Source organism: Chenopodium quinoa, unplaced genomic scaffold, assembly GCF_001683475.1.
Source record: "Chenopodium quinoa cultivar QQ74 unplaced genomic scaffold, ASM168347v1, whole genome shotgun sequence".
In the NCBI taxonomy this organism is placed as follows: Eukaryota; Viridiplantae; Streptophyta; class Magnoliopsida; order Caryophyllales; family Amaranthaceae; genus Chenopodium; species Chenopodium quinoa.
The window spans coordinates 328,248-350,468 of NW_018744855.1; the positions used below are offsets into that span (position 1 = coordinate 328,248).

The 22,221-nt window shown below is 36.4% G+C and overlaps 2 protein-coding genes and 1 pseudogene across 2 annotated transcripts; 1 reads left to right on the forward strand and 2 right to left on the reverse strand.

Moving 5' to 3' along the window:
- Positions 1 to 7,765: 7,765 nt before the first annotated feature.
- LOC110704615 lies at positions 7,766 to 9,802 on the reverse strand (annotated as a pseudogene).
- A 1,180-nt stretch (positions 9,803 to 10,982) lies between these two features.
- On the forward strand, positions 10,983 to 14,046 carry LOC110704614 (probable xyloglucan galactosyltransferase GT19). The gene is made up of 2 exons (XM_021882425.1): positions 10,983 to 12,444; positions 13,344 to 14,046. The coding sequence occupies exons 1-2, from the start codon at positions 11,513 to 11,515 to the stop codon at positions 13,765 to 13,767; spliced, it is 1,356 nt and encodes a 451-aa protein (XP_021738117.1). The 5' UTR covers positions 10,983 to 11,512; the 3' UTR covers positions 13,768 to 14,046.
- Positions 14,047 to 14,278: 232 nt separating this feature from the next.
- On the reverse strand, positions 14,279 to 20,685 carry LOC110704616 (3-oxoacyl-[acyl-carrier-protein] synthase III, chloroplastic-like). The gene is made up of 8 exons (XM_021882426.1): positions 20,083 to 20,685; positions 18,146 to 18,294; positions 17,631 to 17,767; positions 16,546 to 16,651; positions 16,336 to 16,454; positions 15,507 to 15,571; positions 15,123 to 15,345; positions 14,279 to 15,025 (listed from the first exon to the last, which is right to left on the reverse strand). Exons 1-8 carry the CDS (start codon positions 20,280 to 20,282, stop codon positions 14,804 to 14,806), a joined length of 1,221 nt encoding a protein of 406 aa, XP_021738118.1. The 5' UTR covers positions 20,283 to 20,685; the 3' UTR covers positions 14,279 to 14,803.
- Positions 20,686 to 22,221: the final 1,536 nt, after the last annotated feature.

The window sequence follows — 22,221 nt, forward strand, 5'->3', positions numbered from 1 at the left end:
GATTACAATAATATCGAAATTAAATAAAATATAATAGGTAATTTTGAACAAATTGTTTGATGTGAAATTGAGCCGAACCCATTTTCAAAAAGAAAAAGTTCACTTTATAAACCCAAAGGAAGTTTCACCAAAAATTACTATGACAATATGCAAATAGAATAAACAAGCTTTCACATGCTTATAAAGCTATTAACTTTGTCTTCTTTTATAGACGTGTGAGACATAGCTCTAAAATCTTTAATGTGTACTTGGTATGAACTAAGACGCATTAAGAGCTGTTAGATACGTAGTGTATAATTATATATAACAGTTAATAAAGTAACTTATTAGCAACTACTCCCTCCATCCCTTAATACAATGTCTCTTTCTCTTTATTATGTGAGAAATAAATGCTCAAAAGAGGCATTGTATTAAGGGATGGAGGGAGCAGTGTTTATCACAACCAAATTACAAAAATAAAATAAAATTAATAAGCCTTTATCACACATATTATTTTGTCGAGGGCTGAAAACTTGGTCAAAACTCTAAAAGCTACTTTTACAAAACGTTGCTCAGGCAGGGCAGGGCGGGGGCGTGGGCCGGGAGGGATGAATTGATTATCCGAGCTTGATTGAAGAATCAACATCCATGCAGATTTGATGAGTGGGTGGTTACACACGTTGGCCAACTTGTAGTGAGGAATACATTAATTTTTGAATTGGACTCCTTTGGATCAGTTACTACATACAGTAATGACACTGACACAGTAACACTTGGTAGCCTAAGTAGTACACTCCCAGATGAACTCAAACGCAGAAACAACAGACAACAACCAAATCGCAGAACCTAAGCAATTAACAAACAAGGCAAAAGAGATCTCATCATGTCTACTGTCTTCAAGTTCAAAAGCTTCCACAATAAGCCCAATACTAGAAACAAACTTTTATTTTATGAGCATGCATGTTGCTGATCATCTGACAAATCTATGTAACATTATTCTATTGTTATTATTATCAACCTGCAGGAATCTGATATCCAAATCTCAGTATATATGACAACAAAAATTACAAACACATGATCTGGAAAAATATACATCTTAAATTGTTAATCTACTTTTACTTGACATACTTACCAATGAACAACTTTAACCATGCATAAAATTCTTTTACCATCTGTGAATCCAGTAATATTCTACTACGTATATTATAACATTTGTTTTCAATAATTAATAAAATCTATGGTTAAAATGGAATTTACTTTTATATAATTAGTGCAAAAAGTCAAAATGAAGTTCGATTTAGGATAACTTCCAAGAGTAATGTCAAGTTTACCTATTACTAGATTCAATTACAGGCATATTTTGATACTTTATCTATATACCTAGTAACTTCAGAGCTAGGGACTTGGTGTTGCTGGCTTACTTCTGTCAGGTTCAAGTATGCACGGCGTGCAACATGCATCAGTTTAAGTCTCTGTAAGAACCAGTGCTCTCGCAGTCTCAGAGTGCACTGTAATATGCTTGCAGAATTATGTATTACATCCACAATAGTTCAAAAGTATGAAACCATTTACCATAGCAACCACAGATTTCGGACTTAAACCATATGTCCAGAGTCATTTTACATTCTGGCAGCTAATACTAATCTAATCAGGTAAGGGCGTCTGATCAATCTCTCAGCTAGCTCTTTCAGGGTGTGTTTTGACCCTATTTAGGGCACCCATTTGCTGTTTCAAAGGTCACGCTCAAACAGCAAAAAGAAGATAACATATGATAAATACACACAGGAGTTTCTCTTCAGTTAATGAGGAGACAGCAGGAACTGGATAACATAGAAAAGCTCCACTTGAAAATTATCACATCGAGAAGGCATCGTCTCATAGTGTTTCTATTATCACTCTTAATGATGAAATTACTACAAAAATTGCAAGTGGCAAGCTTAAGAAAACACATGTTCTATGAGCTGTACTTTCACATTATGGTATCGATGTTTAAGGCAAGTCTAAGGATTCTCATAGACAATGTGGAAAGCTCTGCAAATCATGGGGTTTTTGTTATGCAGATCTAAATACCTAATGTTTAAACTAAACCTTAATGTGAAACAAACAGCATGAAACTCGGTGCAAGCAGGCAGTCATCTCAAGAAGCAGATGATATTATATAATAGCTGGTGGTAAAGGCTGTACCAATTACTAACTACGCTATGGGCATATAATTCAATTAAGTGGCACTATAGATCCAAGGGAAAACATTGCAAGATCGATATACAAACAACCCTTACTTCGCAAGTTGCACATAAAATACTCAACTGAACAGACTAAACCAAATATCAGCATTAGGATAAAAGTTGAGCACCTCAGATATCAAGCTTCAGATTGCTGAAGTATGTTCAATTTTCTGAATCTACATGCCACACAGAAGAGCTAACGGCCCATCTGAGATGAGATGATTAAAGACAATGATAAACGGAATTTCTACTGATATTGGGAAATCTTATCCTACAAGTAGTTCTTTTTAATGAATGAGATACAGCTACCATGGTTCTATCAGAATTAGAGAAAGGAACTGAGTTTTAGCCAAATGAGTGAAAAGGGGAGAAAGAAGTCCAATAGAGACAATCCCTTACAGAGTTATACATCTGATAAGCAGTAAATGGCAGCACAATGACTACCTTAAGATAATGTTTTTCATATAATCCCAAATCAAAGCTCAGATCATGTGTGAGAAAAGACACTCATGCTGTCACGCAGTTAATGGTAAATATATCAACAAAATGGACATAACTCAGATAAGTTAGCCTAAGCAGACATGATTGTTCAACGGTAGCTTTTTTTAATGCTACTAGTGCAAAGTGTATTATGAACATGTAAACATGTTGATTATATCCATTCAAACAAAACAGGAAATTTCATGCAGTACACTTCATGAATTTCAGTCTTTCAAGGTAAAGTCCATTCTATTTCACAGATGAGTTGTACTTAAAAGTTTCTCCATTTAGAAATGTAAATCAGGTACAAGTCAAGTACAGTCATACAGTAATTATCATTACAATAAACAATGAAATTCGACAAGAAAAGAGAATCTATTTGGACTAGATCGAACAATTACAGACATAAAATCAATGCATGCATGAGATGCGGCATGCAGGGCATGGTCATAATTTTCTCGCAGAAGGTGTAAATTGATTAAGGTAAGACAACAAGTACAAATTTCCATGTTTGGTAATGACAACATTGATATGCAATGAAAAATCCAAGGAGACAAAATTGCTTTGACTGAAATACAAAAAAGCAACTAGGTTTAGACCAAATCTAAATAATTAAAAAAAAGTAGCCACTAGTTTAGAAGCCTTCATGACAAGAAAACAAATAGTCATCTGGCACTTGATATATTATTATGATTGTCACTACTATAATTAGTCCAGAGTCCCTCTGAGGGAGCTGAGATGCAGGTGGTAAGCATGTGTTTTATACTTAAATTGCTAAGCAAGAATTTATATAACCTGTCCAGTGTCCACTAATGTTAATAAGTATTTTTGCACATTTGACATTTTGACGAAAGGATTATATCCCTGATGACAAGTATTCTAATAGTTTACTAACAAATAACCCCCCAGATGATTAACTTAGTTCTGTATCAGGCAAAGAGCAAACTCTACAGCAATAGACCACTTATTCCAGAAAATATTATTATAAGTATAACAATGATATGCATAAACACAAAAATATGAGAGCCAGTATGCACAAACATAACCTGATATGTAGCTGTGTAAGTGAGTGTTCCTTATTTCTATACAAGGCACCAATGAAAAGAGGACCCTGTTCAGAAACCACGAAATATCAGGGAATATGAACATTACAACTTGCAGATTTCAGATAATGTTAACTATTTACTACAAATTGCCCCACTTGTACTTTCTTAATCTCATACAACAATATCAAGAACAAGCAACTACCTTATTCAGATGGCATTATTAGCTTATCTTTATGTGCTCACGTGATTAATTACACTAATTTATTAACACTGAGTATCAACCATAACCTAGATACGGATCGGCATAAAGCATATACTGTGCCCCTACATTGTATGAAAACACCGGAGAAGGTGGGAGGCAATGCCTCTCAAACACCTGGGGAAGATCTTATCTAACACGTCTTAGAGGAAAAACAAGTTTTTAAATGACTAATGAAACATGATTAAGACGAAAGTACACACGAAAGGGTAGCTCTATGTTTCAGCCATGCATTTCAATGATATGATCTGCACAAAGAATACACTATACACCTATACATTTTGAAGAACTCATGCACAGGTTGCTTTATGGAAAACAATTCATATAATGCCGAAAATAATACTGTCTTAAAGAAAATCTAGTTACTGATACAACATTCGAGTGGAACTAATTTGAGTTCAAATGCAGCTTGCCACTTGCCAGCTCAAGTCTCAGATAAAAGTATGGTGTAATTTCTTCACTCACTTGACTCAACATAATCATGTACTACTTAGTAATTTAGATTGAAAAAAGAAAATTGCAACATCTTGTTACTAAAGCTGATGAACAACCGGTTATATTATAATAACAAGATCATTCCAATTTACTGCTTCATCTTCAAAACAGCTAATTATGTCTGCGATTATGGTATGACTTATAAATCCTAACTAAATAACACATAATACTACAAGAATACAAGATAATAAGATGCCATATATTCTCTTAATGATCTTAGGGCTTATGTAATCCAAAATACATATTTAAGACACTACTGCACAAAATTACTTCACAGTGATCCTTATCAATAAGGCTCACATGGTCACAGCACAAAATTACTGCACAGTGATCCTTATCAATAAGGCTCACATGGTCACACCTAGAGCAGGGTGAGGTTCATATGTATTTTGCACCACTTAGCCCAGGTAGAGATGTTAACTTTGGCAGAGCATTGATTGGAAGCACAATTAACAGACCTACTACTTCAAAACAGACTACAAATCTATAAAATGCATTGAACAGCAGCACAACAAATAATATTGGATCAATCCAAAGCTGATTTACCAAAAATATTTCACTTCGCTGAATATAGCTGTACATGAAAAGAGTTCAATTTCTTTTTTCGAAAAAGAACTGCTAAATTACATGGAAACATTAGTTTATTGTACATAAATCATTTCTTCAACCTTTTTTATAGTTTGCACAGAAATAATTGGCACTCACTTGGGTTTATCCTTAATAAGAACTCTTTCTTCCTTAGGATTTTCATCAATTCATCGATATCTTCACTAAACAATTGATTGAACATACTGAGGATACCATCTAACGATAGCACGTGAACTCACAGAATTTTCAGTATTTCATATCAATGTTGCAAATCCTCCCTCAGCTACAGTCATAGTGCTACATAAATTTAGCTTTGGCCGAATCCCATCACCAGAAGCTCATAGACAAGAGTGATAGTCATGTTCCAAGCAATTCAAAGCACACATGATTCCAGCATGACTAAAGGCAAAACATCTTGAAATACAATCAGCATTCTCAAGCATTTACCATGACCTAATTAAGCGTATATAATCAACTACTCATCATGAGTTCATGACCAAACAGGACAAACTATCTTTTGGAATATAAATATAGCATTATAAATAGGTCTCTAGTCAAATCATGCAGCAGAATAAAAAGGCTTAGGGCACAGAATGACAAAGTAACCGGCCATGAAGCATAAAAAAGATAGAGAGCGGGAAAGTGGAAGAGCAATAAATGAAAATTTTGTGGGATCGGTCATTTACATCAAGCCTCTCTATAGAAAAAGATAGCATATCATTTAAAAAGGCAAGAACTTAAAACACCATAATATTCCTCTTCATGTACTGATCAAAAGTTGGACTTCATTTATAGACCAATAAATCATAAGGACACCATGTTTGAAGGTTACATGTAGCAGATGTTGATAAGTTAATGCATATGCAGCCACACCAGAAAGGATATAGTTTGGACTTTGGATAAGGTGTTCAAAAACAGAGGCCCATAAGGAATAAATTAAAAGATACATAGTTGAAAAAGACATCAGAATGTAACAGTAGGAGATGTGAGAAACTCGTATCATCATCTCAAAGAGCAGATAAAGGCCCAAACACTTGAGAGAAGCAATAAACGTGATCTGAAAAACGAAATCTCTTCCTTTAGAATTTAGTCCACATAATTGCCATGTTGATTTGAGCTAATATGATGATCATAAGTGTCAACTATGAGCCTCAAAAGACTAAAAAATGTTGTTGAGATCTGTTGGATTTGATTAAAGACAGTAACATTTCAGAAACTAAAATTTGAAGCCTTTTGAAAATATCTGAATTGAAGTAACCACTGCACCCCTAAAAGAATTGAAGATTCGTTTTGCACAGCTAATTTATAATCTCATCAATTTCCTGCAGTCAAGTCTTTGTTAAAAAGTCTTACCTTAGTTCCTTTTTTTTTTTCTTTTTTTTTTTTGGCTTAACTAGATCATACATAGTTCATACATAAAATGCTTACAAAACTCTTAACATTTACCGGAAGAGAAGCACAATAACATCGAAAACTGGCAAAGGGGGACGATGTAACTTTACATAAATTTGGTTTTGTGTATGATCGAAAACTGCAGCAAATTGAACTATGTATGATCTAGTTAAGCCAAAAAAAAAAAAGATCAAAAGTGTAAGTTACATAAATTTGGTTTTGTGTAAGTTAAATGTGTAAGTTAAATTTGTAAGCATACTGATCAAAAGTTGGACTTCATTTATAGATCATACACAAAACCAAATTTATGTAAAGTTGCTTGTTTCTTAATAATTCAAGAGGAACAATTTGCTGCTCATGTATGTACATAAATGATAACAATTAGTCTATGCTTCATTTCAGCATAAAGGGAACCCACAAATCCCAGAGAGCACTAAGGAGTATATATATTGCTCTCTGAATTCAGGAAGAGAAGAAACACGAATCTCAGTCCAATGAATGCCAAATTCTATGAATCTATGAGAATCATAAAATGTGAACTATATAAAATTTAATTTCATGGTTTTTGATTTCAAAATATCTCTAAAAATCAGCCTATAATTCATATGGAGTCATATGCAATAATACTACGTCGTCCTTGAATATAGTCACAGAAACTTTGGAGTTCATAATGACCCTTAATCAATTTATGAACTTCAAAAAGTACTATTTGTAGGTAGCAGTTTACAAGAACCTTTTATTTTCCCCTTAAGCTTATTATCAGCCACTGCTCCATGCAGCTGTTACAACAAGTGTGAACATACCCTTATAAACGGAAATGAACCGGGCTGCTTTACATGACAAGGATCAGAACATCTCTAGACTGCCTGTCTATACCTTAGCATCCATCCCACCCTCTTGGCCCCAAGCCGATCTTAGAAGAATTTCACATCTAGTCATCTATTTGTTGATTGGTGATCCCATGGATGACGTTCCACACAATATCATCTTACTCACAAGGGGGACATCCAATGAGGAAAATGAAAAGGGAAAAAAAATAAAAGTATAATCAGATGTGAACTTGAAACCCCCTCCTCCCATCCTCCAACCTTACCAGCATCCTATTTCTACGGAGTATTACTTAAGAAAATTACTTACAGCATCTTTGGTAGCGGTCCTATATAGTGGGAATGGTAATGGATTTGCATGCAATTTTGCTATTAAATCTTATTTCCATTACAATGCCAACGGAAATCACCTCCAAATATGTGCCTTTTGTTCCTCCAAAATAGCAATATAATATTTATTGTGTGGCATAGCTATCCAACATTGCAATATCTCTAATTAGACTTATTCATCCCTTTTAATATTAGCAAGTACCAATCACACAGGCAGGAAGAGAAAACTTGCATAGTTTTATAGAGAACTTATTTACTTACATAGCTAATTCAGTAACATCTATTTTCATTGGGGACCTATTAATAATTCAATCCATTTGAGACAAATATTCCCTTGCTAACAAGAAGCCGTTTCCTAAGTGACTAGCCACCATAAAAGCAATAAAAGATGAGAAAAGAACACTGCAAGCAACAAGAAGGCAAGAACTAGTTTAACGGAAAATTTGAAATTGGTTTATGCAATATAATTGCTATGAAGAGCAAAGTTTGTACAACAGAACTTACAACGCAAAGTCCTGGAATGTTTTCTTTCCAGATGAAGAATTCACAAGCAGAACATTTACAAGAAAAAAACAGTCTTCCTCTACATAATTAACCAACCATTATCAGCCTGATAATTTCCTGCAATCAAAAGAAAAGGAAAAAAAAAAACTCAGCATAACTTTCACATTAATGTAAGCAAATAATATCAAGATAATAAAGACTAAAATGATGAGACCAACTCACCAAAAGAAGTAAAAAAAATCCAAGGCAGGCCCTTCCATATCATCCAATTCACCAAAAAGTAAGAAATTTGTGACATAAGAAACCAGAATTCCATGAAAATAAACCTTAAACCATTCAATCCACGGGATTCTTAAAGTGTGCAAGTAACGAAGGATCCCAAAACCCAGCATAGAATTTGGCAAGACCTTCAAGAAAAGAAGCAGCTTGATAAACATTCAAAGTCCCCATGATATCAGCAAGAACACTTCTTCTTAACCTATTAGCATCCAAGAAAACACAAGTCATCTTGTCAATCAATTCTCCGACAACCTCATCAACCTCGAAATTCTCACCATTTTTTCTCCACCCAACACCCAATTTCTCAACCAAATCAGCCTGAGTATCCCTAGAACGCGCGACAACAGAAGGAACCATCAATCTCAAACCGCACTCCACCTGTTCGACAAAATGCGCCAAAGAAACATCAACATTTTTCCAGACATTCCAAGGCTTACCCAGAAAACCATTATCAGTCTCATCACTATCATCATCATCTTCGAGGAAAGAACGAAGGAGATTAGTGAAGATATAAGGGTGGAAATCTCCGAACCAAAGAAAGGGTTTTTCAAGAGGGTTTCGCCAATCTGGGAAGAGGAGCTAAGAAACGTCGTCGTTTGAAGCGAGATCGAGGGCAGCAAAGTAAGAATTGAAATGGGAGTGAAGCAGTTCGACCTGGGTAGCAAGAAGAAGAGGGTCTGGAGAAGGGGAGGAGAGAGAACGAGAGAGAAGAGGAAGAAGGCTGGATTTGAGGGTGTTAATCCAATCTGCGTAGAATTCTTTGAAAGGGCGACAATTTTTAAATCGGTTGATTAAAGCTTTCATCATGGTTGTTAATGGAGTTTTCTTGATTTTCTTCGAAGAGAAAGAGACAAAAACAGGGGAGTGTGAAGTATGATTGGTTGCAGAGGTTGGAGGAAGGAGAGATGTTAATTGACCGTTGATTCGGGCGTTTTAAATAGGTAAAGTAGGCTTATTGGAGGGAATTGTTTCGTGCCTTTCTTTTTTTTCTTTTTTTTTTTTCGCACAAACGTGCCTTTTTTCAAAAACTAAGCAATGTATAAAACTATAAACACAGGTTTTTCAGTGCGGCAAGCCACATGATGCGGCAGGGGTTACTTGTAAGGTGTTACTTGTATTTTAGGGTTACTTGTATGAGTTACTTGTAGGGTGTTACTTGTATTATAAGGTTACTTGTATGAGTTACTTGTAGGAGTTACTTGTAGGAGTTACTTGAGTAACATCTACAAGTAACCCTTGACCAAAACCCCATACCAAACCAGTAATACCCTACAAGTAATCCCAGAATACAAGTAACATCTACAAGTAACCCCTGACAAAACCAGTAACACCTTACAAGTAACCCCTGGCCAAAACCAGTAACACCCGTGCAAGTAACCTCATGAAACAAGCAACGCCTACAAGTCACCCCTGACAAAACCAGTAACACCCTACAAGTAACCCTTGGCCAAAACTAGTAACACCCATACAAGTAACCCCTGACAAAACCAGTAACACCCTACAAATAACCCATGCCGCATCATGTGGCCAGCCGCATACAAAAATTTGTAAACTATAAATCAGGCTAATTAATCCTTTTTTTTTTTTTAGGGAAGGGCTACAAGATGAAAAACTACAAGTAAGTATTTTCGCTTTCTAGCCCACGTACTCACATCTTCTCATTTTTCTAGTGATGACTTTTGTATGGCAGAGCTCTTCCCATGCTCCAAACCTGAGATCAGAAGAACGTCTACAATCACCAAGAGGTGGTCTGAGGCAGCTGGTCTGAGTGCCTCAGACCACCTCTTGAAGGGCTAGTTATACAGGGTGGCTCCTGCTGAGCTGCCCGATGCTCCCAGCGCTGCCCAAGGGGTGCACTCTTATCCCCATCCAAATCTCCAGGCTCAAACTCAGAGACTCGGCCAGAGGCTCTAAGCAAAAGCAAGATAAGTCGGTCACATGCAGACTCAAGGCAGAGGTTAAAGGCTCTACGCAGAAGCGAGATAAGTCAGCCACAAGTTGAATTGCGCTAACCCTAGCTCAGACTCAAGACACAGACTCATGTCATAGGCTCTGGCATAAGCAGTATAAGTCGGCAGGCTGACCGCCTAGGTTGGGGTTATGATACACTATAAATGCCCCTAGACTCACCATAAGAAAAGGTTGTTCAATAATCTTTAGCTCTCTCTCTCTAAAAAGCATATTAAGCTTATTATTCTCACAAAAGCAAACACTTACTTAGCCATCGGAGGGGGGGTTCCTCGAAGCCACCCCTGAGGGCAGTTTACGTTCTCTCTCTTGGAGAACTGCCAGCCGGTGCTGGCCAAAGATTTTGGCCACCAGCTCGAGACCCTAGCAAGGCAGCCCAAGACCTAGTTGTGCCGTTAGTGGTTCATCGACCCTCACTGGAACCACACCCGAACAACTTTTATCGTTGGCTAATAATCATCTCTTGTTTTTCGTATGCAATTATGAGTCACACTACTAATGCTAATAAACATTCTTTAATCATTGTCACGACTCATGAATAGTTGTGATCACCTCTTATATCCGGAAGGTTAGGGTTTTTAAAAATTGAAATTAGCGTGTTTTAGATACAAAGTTAGGGTCTTAATTGTTTATTTTTATAAAATCAATTATAAATTGATTGTTCACAAATTTGACAAGTTAGTTAATTTTCTAGATTGAACAAACACATACTCTATATTTGATTTGTGTTATGCCCAAATTGTATTACCACTAAATCATTAAATAAGCTTACTGAAAACCGTAGAAAAACAATACGGAGTACAATAATTGTGTTAAAGTTAACTCATCGTGATTTGTAATTTAGTGATGGACTTAAACATAAATTTGAGGAAAAATAAAACCATCTAATTAAAGCAAATTCATCCCTTAGAAAACAAAAGGAGTCTATAATCTATAATTCCTCTCAAACCATAATCTAGTCAAAATTACAAATCCATCCCAATCTAAAACAACGCTACTTGAATCAATCTAACACTATTTTTAATTCTGAATACAAAAGGCCAAAAAAAAAAAAAAAACAAAACAAAACAAAACAAAACAAAACACTGCAACCCTTCACTCCAAAACACCATCTCACTTCCCAGATTAACAATAACAACAATGGCATCCACCGCAACAACCACCGTCATCCTCTTCTTCCTCACATTCTCTCTCCTCAAAACCACCGCAACCTCAGATTCCGACTGCAAAGGCCGTCGGATCCACATCAGAAAACTCCCAACAAGATTCAACCTTGAGCTTCTAACTAACTGCTCATCTTTCTTCCCATTATACCCTGATTTCTGCCCTCATTTAGCCAATCACGGCCTCGGCCCCAAAACCGATAACCGCTGTCATTCATGGTATCGAACCGACACTCATCTCCTCGAACTCTTCTTCCATCGCCGTCTTCTTGAATACCCTTGTCTCTCTCCTAACCCTCTTCAATCCGACGCCGTTTTTCTCCCTTTCTATTCTTCTCTTGATTCTCTGCGATTTTTGTACGGTCCTGATTACAATGTCAGCCATCTTCACGGCCTTGATTTGTTCTCCTATCTTCAATCCAACGATCCAGATATCTGGGGTCGAAACAACGGTCATGATCACTTCCTTATTATGGCTCGTACTTCGTGGGATTTCTCCCAGCCTTTGCCGGAAATATTAGGTGATGAAAATGGGGAAGAAATCGAGAGGTTATGGGGGACGTCGTTTTTGATGTTGCCGGAGTTTTTTAATTTGACGGTTTTGACCTTGGAGTCTAGAGCTTGGCCGTGGCAGGAACAAGCAATTCCTCATCCGACGTCGTTTCATCCTTCGACTGTTGGGTTTTTGGATTCGTGGATTTTGCGGGTTCGGAAGTCTCGCCGGAGTACACTTATGTTTTTCGCCGGCGGTGGTGGGACGTCGCCGACGGGGAACCCGAATGTGAGGCGGAGTATTCGGGAGGAATGTGGTGCGGTTCAGAATTCGTCGGTTGTTGATGGTGGAAGGTTCCAGAAGTTGTGTGAGATTGTTGATTGTTCTAATGGAATTTGCGAGCATGATCCTATTAGGTAATTATCCTCATCAATTTCTCATTAATTTAAGCTTATTTGTGTAATTTAAGAGTGCTAGTTTCCTAGTTTAGGTACTAGGATTATGTTTTTGTGATAATATTTACCTTGGAATGAGAATGGAAACAATCTATTTAGTAATCTGTGTTAGATACACTAAGGAATACATTATGTGTGAACAAGTTATCTAATTGTTTGTGCTCAAGTACCAAGGGATGATAATAAGCCTTGCATTTTGGTGCTTGCAATTAGGCAAATTATTTGTGCTTGGCTTGGGACAGTAGTGTGAGCTGATCCCTGTGATCCTGTCTAAGGTTTGATCAAATAACTCGATGATAAGTACTTATTTACAAATGAAGGAGAATAACTGAGTTGCGATTTCTACATTAAAAAGTGAGAGGATTGGTATATCTGAACTTGAAAGATTGTAGGCTTAGTTGGAGCTTTCATTTGAGCAGTCATAACTCATAAGTCGATTGAGCTTTCCAAACTCGAGATTCTCTACTCTGTACCATACACATATCTTTGCATAAAAAAGATGATGTTACTTTGTAGACATTGTTCCATGTTAAAGAGTACAATACTTGGAGAGGATACAACTCACACTAGTATATCTTGAAAATTTGAGCTCGCAATAAAATTGATTGTTGAATACCTCATTATTTCCCTAGGTGCACAAGCATAGTTTAGTTTCCTTGTTTCCAAGTGATTGTAAGTTGAGACTGGCGTTTCGCCATTTTAGGTATGTTAGATGCACTTGCTGAATTGCACCTCCTATGAAACTCATAGGAGCCTATTTGTTTAAGAGTGGCACAACCTCCTTCAGCTTTCCTGCAATTTGAATGTTAATCGAAATTTAGATATGCTCATTATTAATGATACTTCAATCCTCTGATTAGGTACATGAAACCAATGCTGCAGGCTAGCTTCTGCTTGCAACCTCCAGGGGAGACTCCGTCAAGGAGATCAACTTTCGATGGGATACTGGCAGGGTGCATACCTGTTTTCTTTGAAGATCAATCGGCCAAGAATCAATTTCAATGGCATCTTCCGCCTGCTGAGTATGAGGAGTTCTCCGTGACAATACCGAAGGAGGATGTGGTATTTAAAGGATTGAAGGTGGTCGATGTGCTGATGGGGATCCCTCGAGCAGAAGTGAGGAGAATGAGGGAGAAGGTGATGGAGTTGATTCCTAAGGTTATGTATAGGAAACATGGGAGTTCTTTGGGACTAAGAGCTAAGAAGGATGCCTTCGATATTGCAATTGAAGGCACCTTGCAGAGAATCAAGGATAGACTGAAGGATGTTTCGGCTGCTGGCTGATTGCTGCTGCAACATTTTTGCACTCCCTCCCCCCCCCCCCCCCTCCCCCCTCTCTTTTTTCCCCTAATTTCAGGCACCAATTGTTTATTTATATTTGTCTTTCCATTCTTTTAAAGGGTACATATACACAGTAAATTAGTATATGATGAACTATTAGTCACCTTTGTATACTACTCGTAGATTTTTATGCATAATTTTGCTAATAAATGCTAGAGTAATCTTACACTTTCTTTTGCTGTATTTTTACCGTTGTATTGCAATACTTAATATGAATCTAGATTTTACAATAACATTGCTTTAGCATAACCAACTTTTTTTTGGTGCGTTTTATGTTTTATACTTCATATTATTTTTTATAAAAAAATAAAAAATTCCTCTTTTATTTTATAGTAATTTGTTAGTACAACAGGAAAGAAATATTGAAATTCATAGTTTCCCCTAAAATTGATTCAACCAAGTTCAAAAGACAATTTATCCTTTTCAAAGAAACATTTTTAATGTGCTCTGCAACTCAGAAAAATTAGTAATGTCAATGACTTATTCAATGAAGATGAAGTACTTAACAATGGTTCAACATACAAGGTTAAAGTTAAACAAAGAGGGAAAGCAAGCCTGTCTAGAGTAGCTATTGTTTGAATCACTCATTCACTCGACTGACAAAAAAAATCATAGCTCTGCTAAACTCTGACTGACTGTAAAAAAAAAAAAAAAAAAAAAAAAAAAAAAAAAAAAAAAAAAAAAAAAAAAAACTATGATTAACAGCTCAGGAATTTTTATTTTTCTAAGTGAATAAATACATCTAATGTAGAAATATGAAGGAAAAAAATAGAGCTTTTTCAGGTGATTTACACATGAAGGGGGCCTCTTTGATGGAGCTTTTTGAATTCTGAGAAGCTGCAGTTCCTCAATCATCAATAACAACCAGAGGGAATTAATTCTTCAAGTATGACCTCAAAGTGACGAACAACATTTTTCGGGTCCTCCCCCAAACACCTTCATCTTTAGCATTAAGATGATTTCGCAATATCTTTTTTCTCTAACCCCATTTAATAATGGAAGAACCCCAAGTAAGACCAGCACCAAATCCGGATGCAGCAATGATATGTCCTGGCTGAACTTTTCCACTTCGAACAGCTTCATCCAATGCCAAGGGGATCGATGCGGCACTGGTGTTACCATAATGTGCCAAATTAGACAAAACTTGCTCTGGAGGAACCTTCAAACGTGTTGCAACAGCATCAATGATCCTCTGGTTTGCCTGGTAAAAGAGAATTGAATATTCCCCCAGTTTCATAAATTAAAATACATATAGGTTACTTCAGAAAATACATTCACAGATATAAACTGTACAATACCTGATGCAATAGTAACCAATCGATATTGGAACCATTTAGACCAGCCTTTTGAAGTGCAGCCTCAATTGACTGGGGCACACATTTAACAGCAAAGCGAAAGACCTCTTTTCCATTCATATTGATACATGAATAAGATTGGCGCCTTGGGGGGAAACCTGTCACAGCACCGTTGCTACCTATTGCTGCATCGATTTTATCATGTCCCAGGGATAAATTTAAATGCCTGCACGTATGAAAAGTGCCTGAGAAAATGACTTGCAGCAATTTCACATTTAGTCCCAAGTATAACTCAGTAAGGATCCTGCTGGCAGGGTCTGGAGATGTCCAAGTGTACATAGCTTAAAGACATCTAGTCCAATGAAACATTGAAACTCAAATGCATACCTTGCACCATCGCCGTCACTGTGCAGATCAAAAGCAAACATGCCGTCTTCTTCACTGCTACAGGCCTAGCTGGTCCAATAAAAATACCAGATAAATTTGAGCATGTACAGAACTCCTTGAGGTGTAAGAATTAAATGCCAGTCAAGAGTCAAGTCTACACAGAGTTATCATATATCCCTATCTCATTTGCTTGTTTTCTCTCCTCTTTCAGACAAAATTTGATCAAAAAGAGAATATACAAGGAATGTACCTCAAAGAGAATGTGGTAAGTTCTTAAAAAGCCAAAAGATGAAAGGATTGAGATAGCTGGTATTTGATAACGCAATTTAAGGGAAACATGGCTAATTTATATGTTACAAATTTGCTATAGCACCTCTATATACATGTATTTCATGATTTAGTGCACAAAGATGACAAAGCACAATATAGATGTTATTGTCAAAACTCAAAACATCCATCTAGCGTTTAGAAATTGCCTTGAATTTACTCAACAATAGAAGAATGTCATTAAAAGCCCATTTTTCATTATAAACAAGAAAAACAGTTGCACATGTTTGCTTGAAAAAAAAAAAAAATTCCAACTGATAGCAGGCGAGGAAATTAGTAGTTATTTGATATTAAACAGTAAAAAAGGGTCATTCTCATCCAACCCTTGCACCTTTTCCTAAAATGTTTGTTTCGTCAGAGTGTATAGGTAAACAATACTACAGGCACCCTCACAATTTCAAAATGAAAACACTTAAGGGGAGAGCCTTAGGAGTTGCAAAACAGAAAAAAAAAATCATATTTAAACTATAAAAAAAGATCCAAAAGAATACTGGCAGCTCACCTGCACTACTACTGCACCAGCAGCATCACCAAAAAGTATGCAGGTCCCTCTATCAGTCCAATCAACAAAACGAGAAAGAGCATCAGCACCTATAACCAACACATTCTGAAATCCACCACCTGCAATTTATGAAGCAAACAATCAATTGCCTTATTTCAGAGATTAAAGGATACAAAAACTTTATGAGAGCAAAGATAACAAAGTCAGTACCCCTTACGTGACAGGCAGCTGACACCAAACCCATCAGAAATCCACTGCAAGCTGCAGTAATATCATAAGACAAAGGACTTCGGGTGCATCCCAATGCTCTTTGTATCTGATTAAGGTATTAATTGAATGTTTCACAAGGCAATATAAACTTATATGTGCAAGAAATGCATCTGCACGTAGGAATTAAATTTCTGCTTCTACCAATACTATTATCATTATCAACCATTACCAATTACAAGCATTCACCTTCATTACTTTCCATTTTTTTTAATCTTGACTGCTTATTAGTATTGAATCTACAAAAATCAGTAAGATATGTTCATGACATCATGAGCAATGGGCCACAAAGGAATTCAGCAGTTGCACTTGAAAAATTATACAATAAACAAGCATTAGGCACAATTATATTTGATTAATCTAATCTAAGTTGAATTGTTGGTAAACATCTGTTTATATCCTTAACTTTCCATATTTATAGATTATGTAAGATCGAGCAACTAAGAAATTCAACAGTTCCACTAAGCTGAATGTTAGGAATTTACACAAGCAGCAAGCATTAGGCAAACTTATATTTGACAGATGGGGGTGATCTGATTTAAGTTGAATGCAAGTAATATTGGTTTATATCCAAAGCTTTCTATATTTAAACTCAAAGTTCTCATGCCTTTTCGGCAAAAGAAAAAGTTTCAAGACACTAATACGTAGAAAATCTGCTCCTGGGCACAATAACTAATTTTTATCCAAGATGTTTTCATACAAAAAAAAAAAAAAAAAAAAAAGGGACATGCACACACTGACACACAAGTTCGTGACCAGCTGAGACTCTGAGAAGCTGTTTCTAGAATTTACAAAAATAACAGCAGAAGCACCTGGATCACATTAGTGCTTAAATATCTACAAAGTCAAATTGCAGCATGAGACATATATAGATATTATCATGCTCTGTTTAAAATTGTTTACATTTGCAGAACACAAAAATATGTAGTGTAGTCAATGTAGATGGTTTCTTCAGGGGGATTGAGGTGGGTAAGGCTAAAAGCTGAAATACATGAATTCAAGAGTAGTTGACATCAAGAAGAAGTTACCTGAGGAGCACTACCAAAGAGGTCCTCGGGTGTAGAGGTGCACATCAAGACAAGATCAATATCATCAGGCTCAACATTGGCCATCTGAAGAGCATTCCTTGCTGCTTCGGTGGCCAAGCCCACCAAGCTATCCTCAACTGTAATAGAGCAACAAAACCTAAAAATCAGACAGGCACATAAACTAATTCAAAGAATAAATCGTAGGCAGACAATCAGAATCCGTATCTCTCTCACTTGGTTTGGTTTGATATATAACGTACAACTTTGAAAGAAGTGAATAAACCTACTGAAATTCAGTTTACAATCAAATCAAGGGTTTAGATGACCTAGCAATGTTTAGTTAGACATACATAATAACATAATAGCAAGTCCGACCCAAAAGACAAGCCATGACAGCCACAGATAACAGGCTTATGAAGGTCACAATGAGTTTTTGAATATACAGGAATCAACAAGAGACAGTAACACAACCCTTTTTAAAGTTCCATATAATGTACAAGTGAATAGACACTGACCTGAAAGGACATGTCGATTGCGAATCCCAGTTCGAGCAGATATCCATTCATCCGAAGTTTCGACAATTTTAGAAAGGTCGTCATTAGAAATCTGCAGCTTGGGTACAGCAGAACCACAACCCACAAGCTTACAACCCCTATTTATTAGCCTGCATTAAGAACCAAAAAAACAGCAAATTTAATAATAGCTCGTGAGAGACAACAGAAGGCAAACACTTAAGAAATTTAACTTAAACAACCCAAGGAAAAAAAAAAATTAAGGAAAAGAAATCTTCAGTTAGAATGAGACGATGAGTACTGACTTACAGACTACCACATAGAAACCCACAAGAAGTATGACCCATCCTAAAGCTCATAGGACATAGAAGAAAGCAAAGACCAGCTTCATACTCAACTATGTAATGACTAAAATATGTTGCCCCAGAATGATTTTTCCAAAACTACAATAATTCTAATTACAACTCAGATAACTTCATGGAATGTTGAAGCAGTTGGAAGCATTAACAGCAAATTGCAATCTCACTACACAAATATTCTATTGGCATATCCCACACCCAATAACCCAAACCTTAGTCAATTATGCAAATTTAATATCCAATGGTAAATACAGTCAGAAATTTCAATGCTTCTTAAGAGGGATGATGAAGCCAAAGGAACAGATAGGTCATTTTATTCACTATTTGACTCCAGTAGAAGGCCCTAAAAGTCAAGCACAAAAGCAATGTGCCTTTACTCTCAATGCTTAACCCAAATGCTACCTGAAGCTGATAGTGGCTAGCGCCGCTAGCCACTTCATCAAATACTTTCAACAAATCAACCAAATCTATGGATACCGGCTCAAACACACATAAATAGCAAGAATTGCTAGGAAACCAATATATTTAAATGACAATCTCAGGTTTTTGATAAGGTGGAAACGTGGGATCAATAATAAGGAATATAAATGCACGTTTGGAATGTATTTAGAATAAGAACTAAGTTGGAACCAAAGAAGGAGAAAGGGTTATGTTAAAAATTATTATTATTTGTTGTTTGATATACAGACACAAATGGATCCCTTGTATGAGGTAGTAAATTGGGAATTGAAGAGAGAGACAATTTTGTCACCACATAGTTGGGAAAGGTAGCAATAGAGTGGTAATGGTTAGCTTTAGAACATAGAGTTTGTTACCACACCTCTCATACCAAACACTAGGTAATGGAAACGACTGATTGGTTCCAAACAAGTGTTTTGGACATATCACATTGTTAATCTTGTAGTATAGCTGAAAGAAAAGCACGTACCACACAATAGCTTTGTCATCTAAATAAGAAGACATGAGCAAGGGGCTCAACACTAGTCAAGACCAACAGTGAAAATTCAACATTGGTTCCTAACAAATTGAGCTTGATAAGATTTCCACTACACATCCTAGATAGCCCAAGTGAAGTTTCATCCTAAAGGCAATAGGAATCACAACCCATAACCTCATTCAGGTTATATTAATCGTTCAAGGCCAATAATCTTTTTGGTGCAGAACCACTATCCAATTGACAATTTTACATTCACAACAATGATTGTTTACAGTATCTTTTAGCTACCTCATTCAGAGCCGTATACACATTGATCATCCATCAAATTAAATACACATTACAATCATCATTTTTTTTTTTTTTTGAAGAACATAACAATCATCATATCATTCATATGTACTTCATAAGATCAATCAAATGTCACATATTTCACTATCTCCTCAAATTTAGAAGCAGATTCCAGTGCATGTCTCGCACAGTACTAAATTCGGATCTTAAGATTAAATGTTCAATAAGAAAACATCATCACATTGAATTAATTAATATGAACATTGCATGAATTAGCAAATCAAATTGATCACTCATAATATTTTGATGAATACAGAATAACAGAAATATAAAAACCAATGATAGATGAAGAATACCTAGAAGCTCTTGATTCAGTAGAAGAAACACCAGGAGCAGCATGTTTCTCAGCACCTTCAATGGAAGAACAAAAAACCCTTTTGCTGATACCCAAATAGGAACAAAACCCAGATCCATTTAAGCTTAAAAATGGAGAAATTCTGCTGTTGAGAGTTGAAGAAGGTACAGAAGGTGAAAAAAAAGCATAAGAAGCCGCCATTTGTTGTTCTTAAAAGAAGACGAGAGAGAAAAAGAGATTGAAAAAAAGAGATTGAAAAGGAGAGATCTTTAGCTGGGAAGAATGTGAAAGATGATAATTTGGGAGTAATTTATGCCCATTGACAGAAAAATTAGAAGATTTATTGAGAAGAAAATAAATATGAGGAGGAAATACTGTAGGTGAATTATTAACAGGAAATTCAATATTTCGGAGACTCCAAAGATGAGAAGAGTTTGGTGAAGTGATGGGAGATTTTGTGACAATTTGCAAAAATTAAATTAATTGCGTATAAAATATAATAATGACGTCTTTATTACTCTGTGACTCTGTCACAAATGTTCAATGTACCGTTCCAAGAAAAAACCATTGAAAAAAAAAACAAATTGTGTCAAAACTCAAAAACCTTGTCCATTTGATAACCCTATCTTTTCCTCTCTTTTTTCTCTTTTTGGTTTTTCAAAAAAAAAAGTGTTTTATAGGTTGGAAATAGCCAAAAAATTTCTCAAAATAAAAAAATTTCGCTACGTCCAGCCCCTATAAAAAGTGTTTTATAGGCGGGAAAGTTTATTTATGTTTTCATTATCGAATCCAATAAAATTACACTCTTTGAAGGTTTCAACTATCCCTATAGTTAGAGCTGTCAAAAGTTGACCCGACCCGACATACAACTCGAATCCGATTATTAACCAAACCATTTGAGCCTGAAAAAATGGTGACCCAAACCCGACCTGAAACCAACCTTAGACCATAGTTGACCCTATTATGTGAGACCCGAACCCGAACATGAAATGCCCTGGAAATGACTCGACCCGAATATATATAACCCGTAAATTATTAACCTGAACCGAACCCGACTTGAACCGAAATTGACCCAAACCTGTTTTAACCCCTCAAAACCCGAATTTAACCCGACTTATTACTAACCTGACCTGAATTTAACCCGACCTGTTCCTAACGCGACCCGAATTTAACCCAACCTGTTACAAACCCGACCCGAAATCAACCTGACTTGTTATTAACCTGACCCAAATTCAACCCGACTTGTTAGACCCGACTCGAATTTTACCAGACCTATTACTAACCCGACCAAAAAATTCAACCCGATCTGTTAATAGCCCGACTCGAAATCAACACGACTTGTTATTGACCCGGCCTAAATTCAACCCAAAGTGTTCCTGACCCGATTTCAAATCACCTTAAATGCATTTAAACCACCTTATGATTGTTGATCAAAGCATTTTGTCTAAGGAGACCAAATTGGACCAGGCCTGCAAAAGAAAGAAGCATCATCCTCAAATTTAAGAATTAAATATAGTATATATTTGTTGTATGGTCAAGGGAGATAATTATCTTCCTAAATTATAAACTATAGTTCCCTATTATATTGTCATATATATAATAGTAAAAGGAAATAATTAGCTTGATAAAAATGATAATTATCTATTTATAATTAGTTGAACCCGAATATGGCCTGACTTGGAAATGACCTGAACTGATTGTAACCTGCAAATTATTGACTTAACCCAACTTGAATCTGAGAATGACCCAACTTAGAAATGACCCAACCTGATTATAAACCGCAAATTATTGACTTGAACCGAACCCGAATTGAACCCGAGACTGACCCGACTTGATTATAATCCGCAAATTATTGACTTGAACCGAACCCGACTCAAACCCGAGAATGACCCGACCTGATTCTAACCCCCAAATTATTGACTTGAATCGAACCCGAGAATTACCATAACCCGTGAAAACCCGAATTAAACCCGACCTATTGTTCACCCGACTTGAATGTAACTCGACCTGTTATTAACCCGACCCAAACCTGATAAGAAGTATGACCGACGTGATCCGACTCAAGCATGATCCAACCCAAACCCGACCCGCATAAGATATGGAATTAATCCGAATTGACCCGACCTGAGTTGACCCGACC

Coding starts and splice junctions, on each gene's coding strand:
- LOC110704616 (XM_021882426.1), bottom strand. CDS start 20,282: ATGGCGGCTTCTTATGCTTTTTTTTCACCTTCTGTACCTTCTTCAACT. Junction 16,455..16,545: donor AGCTGCCTGTCACGTAAGGG/GTACTGACTTTG, acceptor CATAAATTGCAG/GTGGTGGATTTCAGAATGTG. Junction 15,346..15,506: donor AGTGACGGCGATGGTGCAAG/GTATGCATTTGA, acceptor TCATACGTGCAG/GCATTTAAATTTATCCCTGG.
- LOC110704614 (XM_021882425.1), top strand. CDS start 11,513: ATGGCATCCACCGCAACAACCACCGTCATCCTCTTCTTCCTCACATTC. Junction 12,445..13,343: donor TGCGAGCATGATCCTATTAG/GTAATTATCCTC, acceptor TCCTCTGATTAG/GTACATGAAACCAATGCTGC.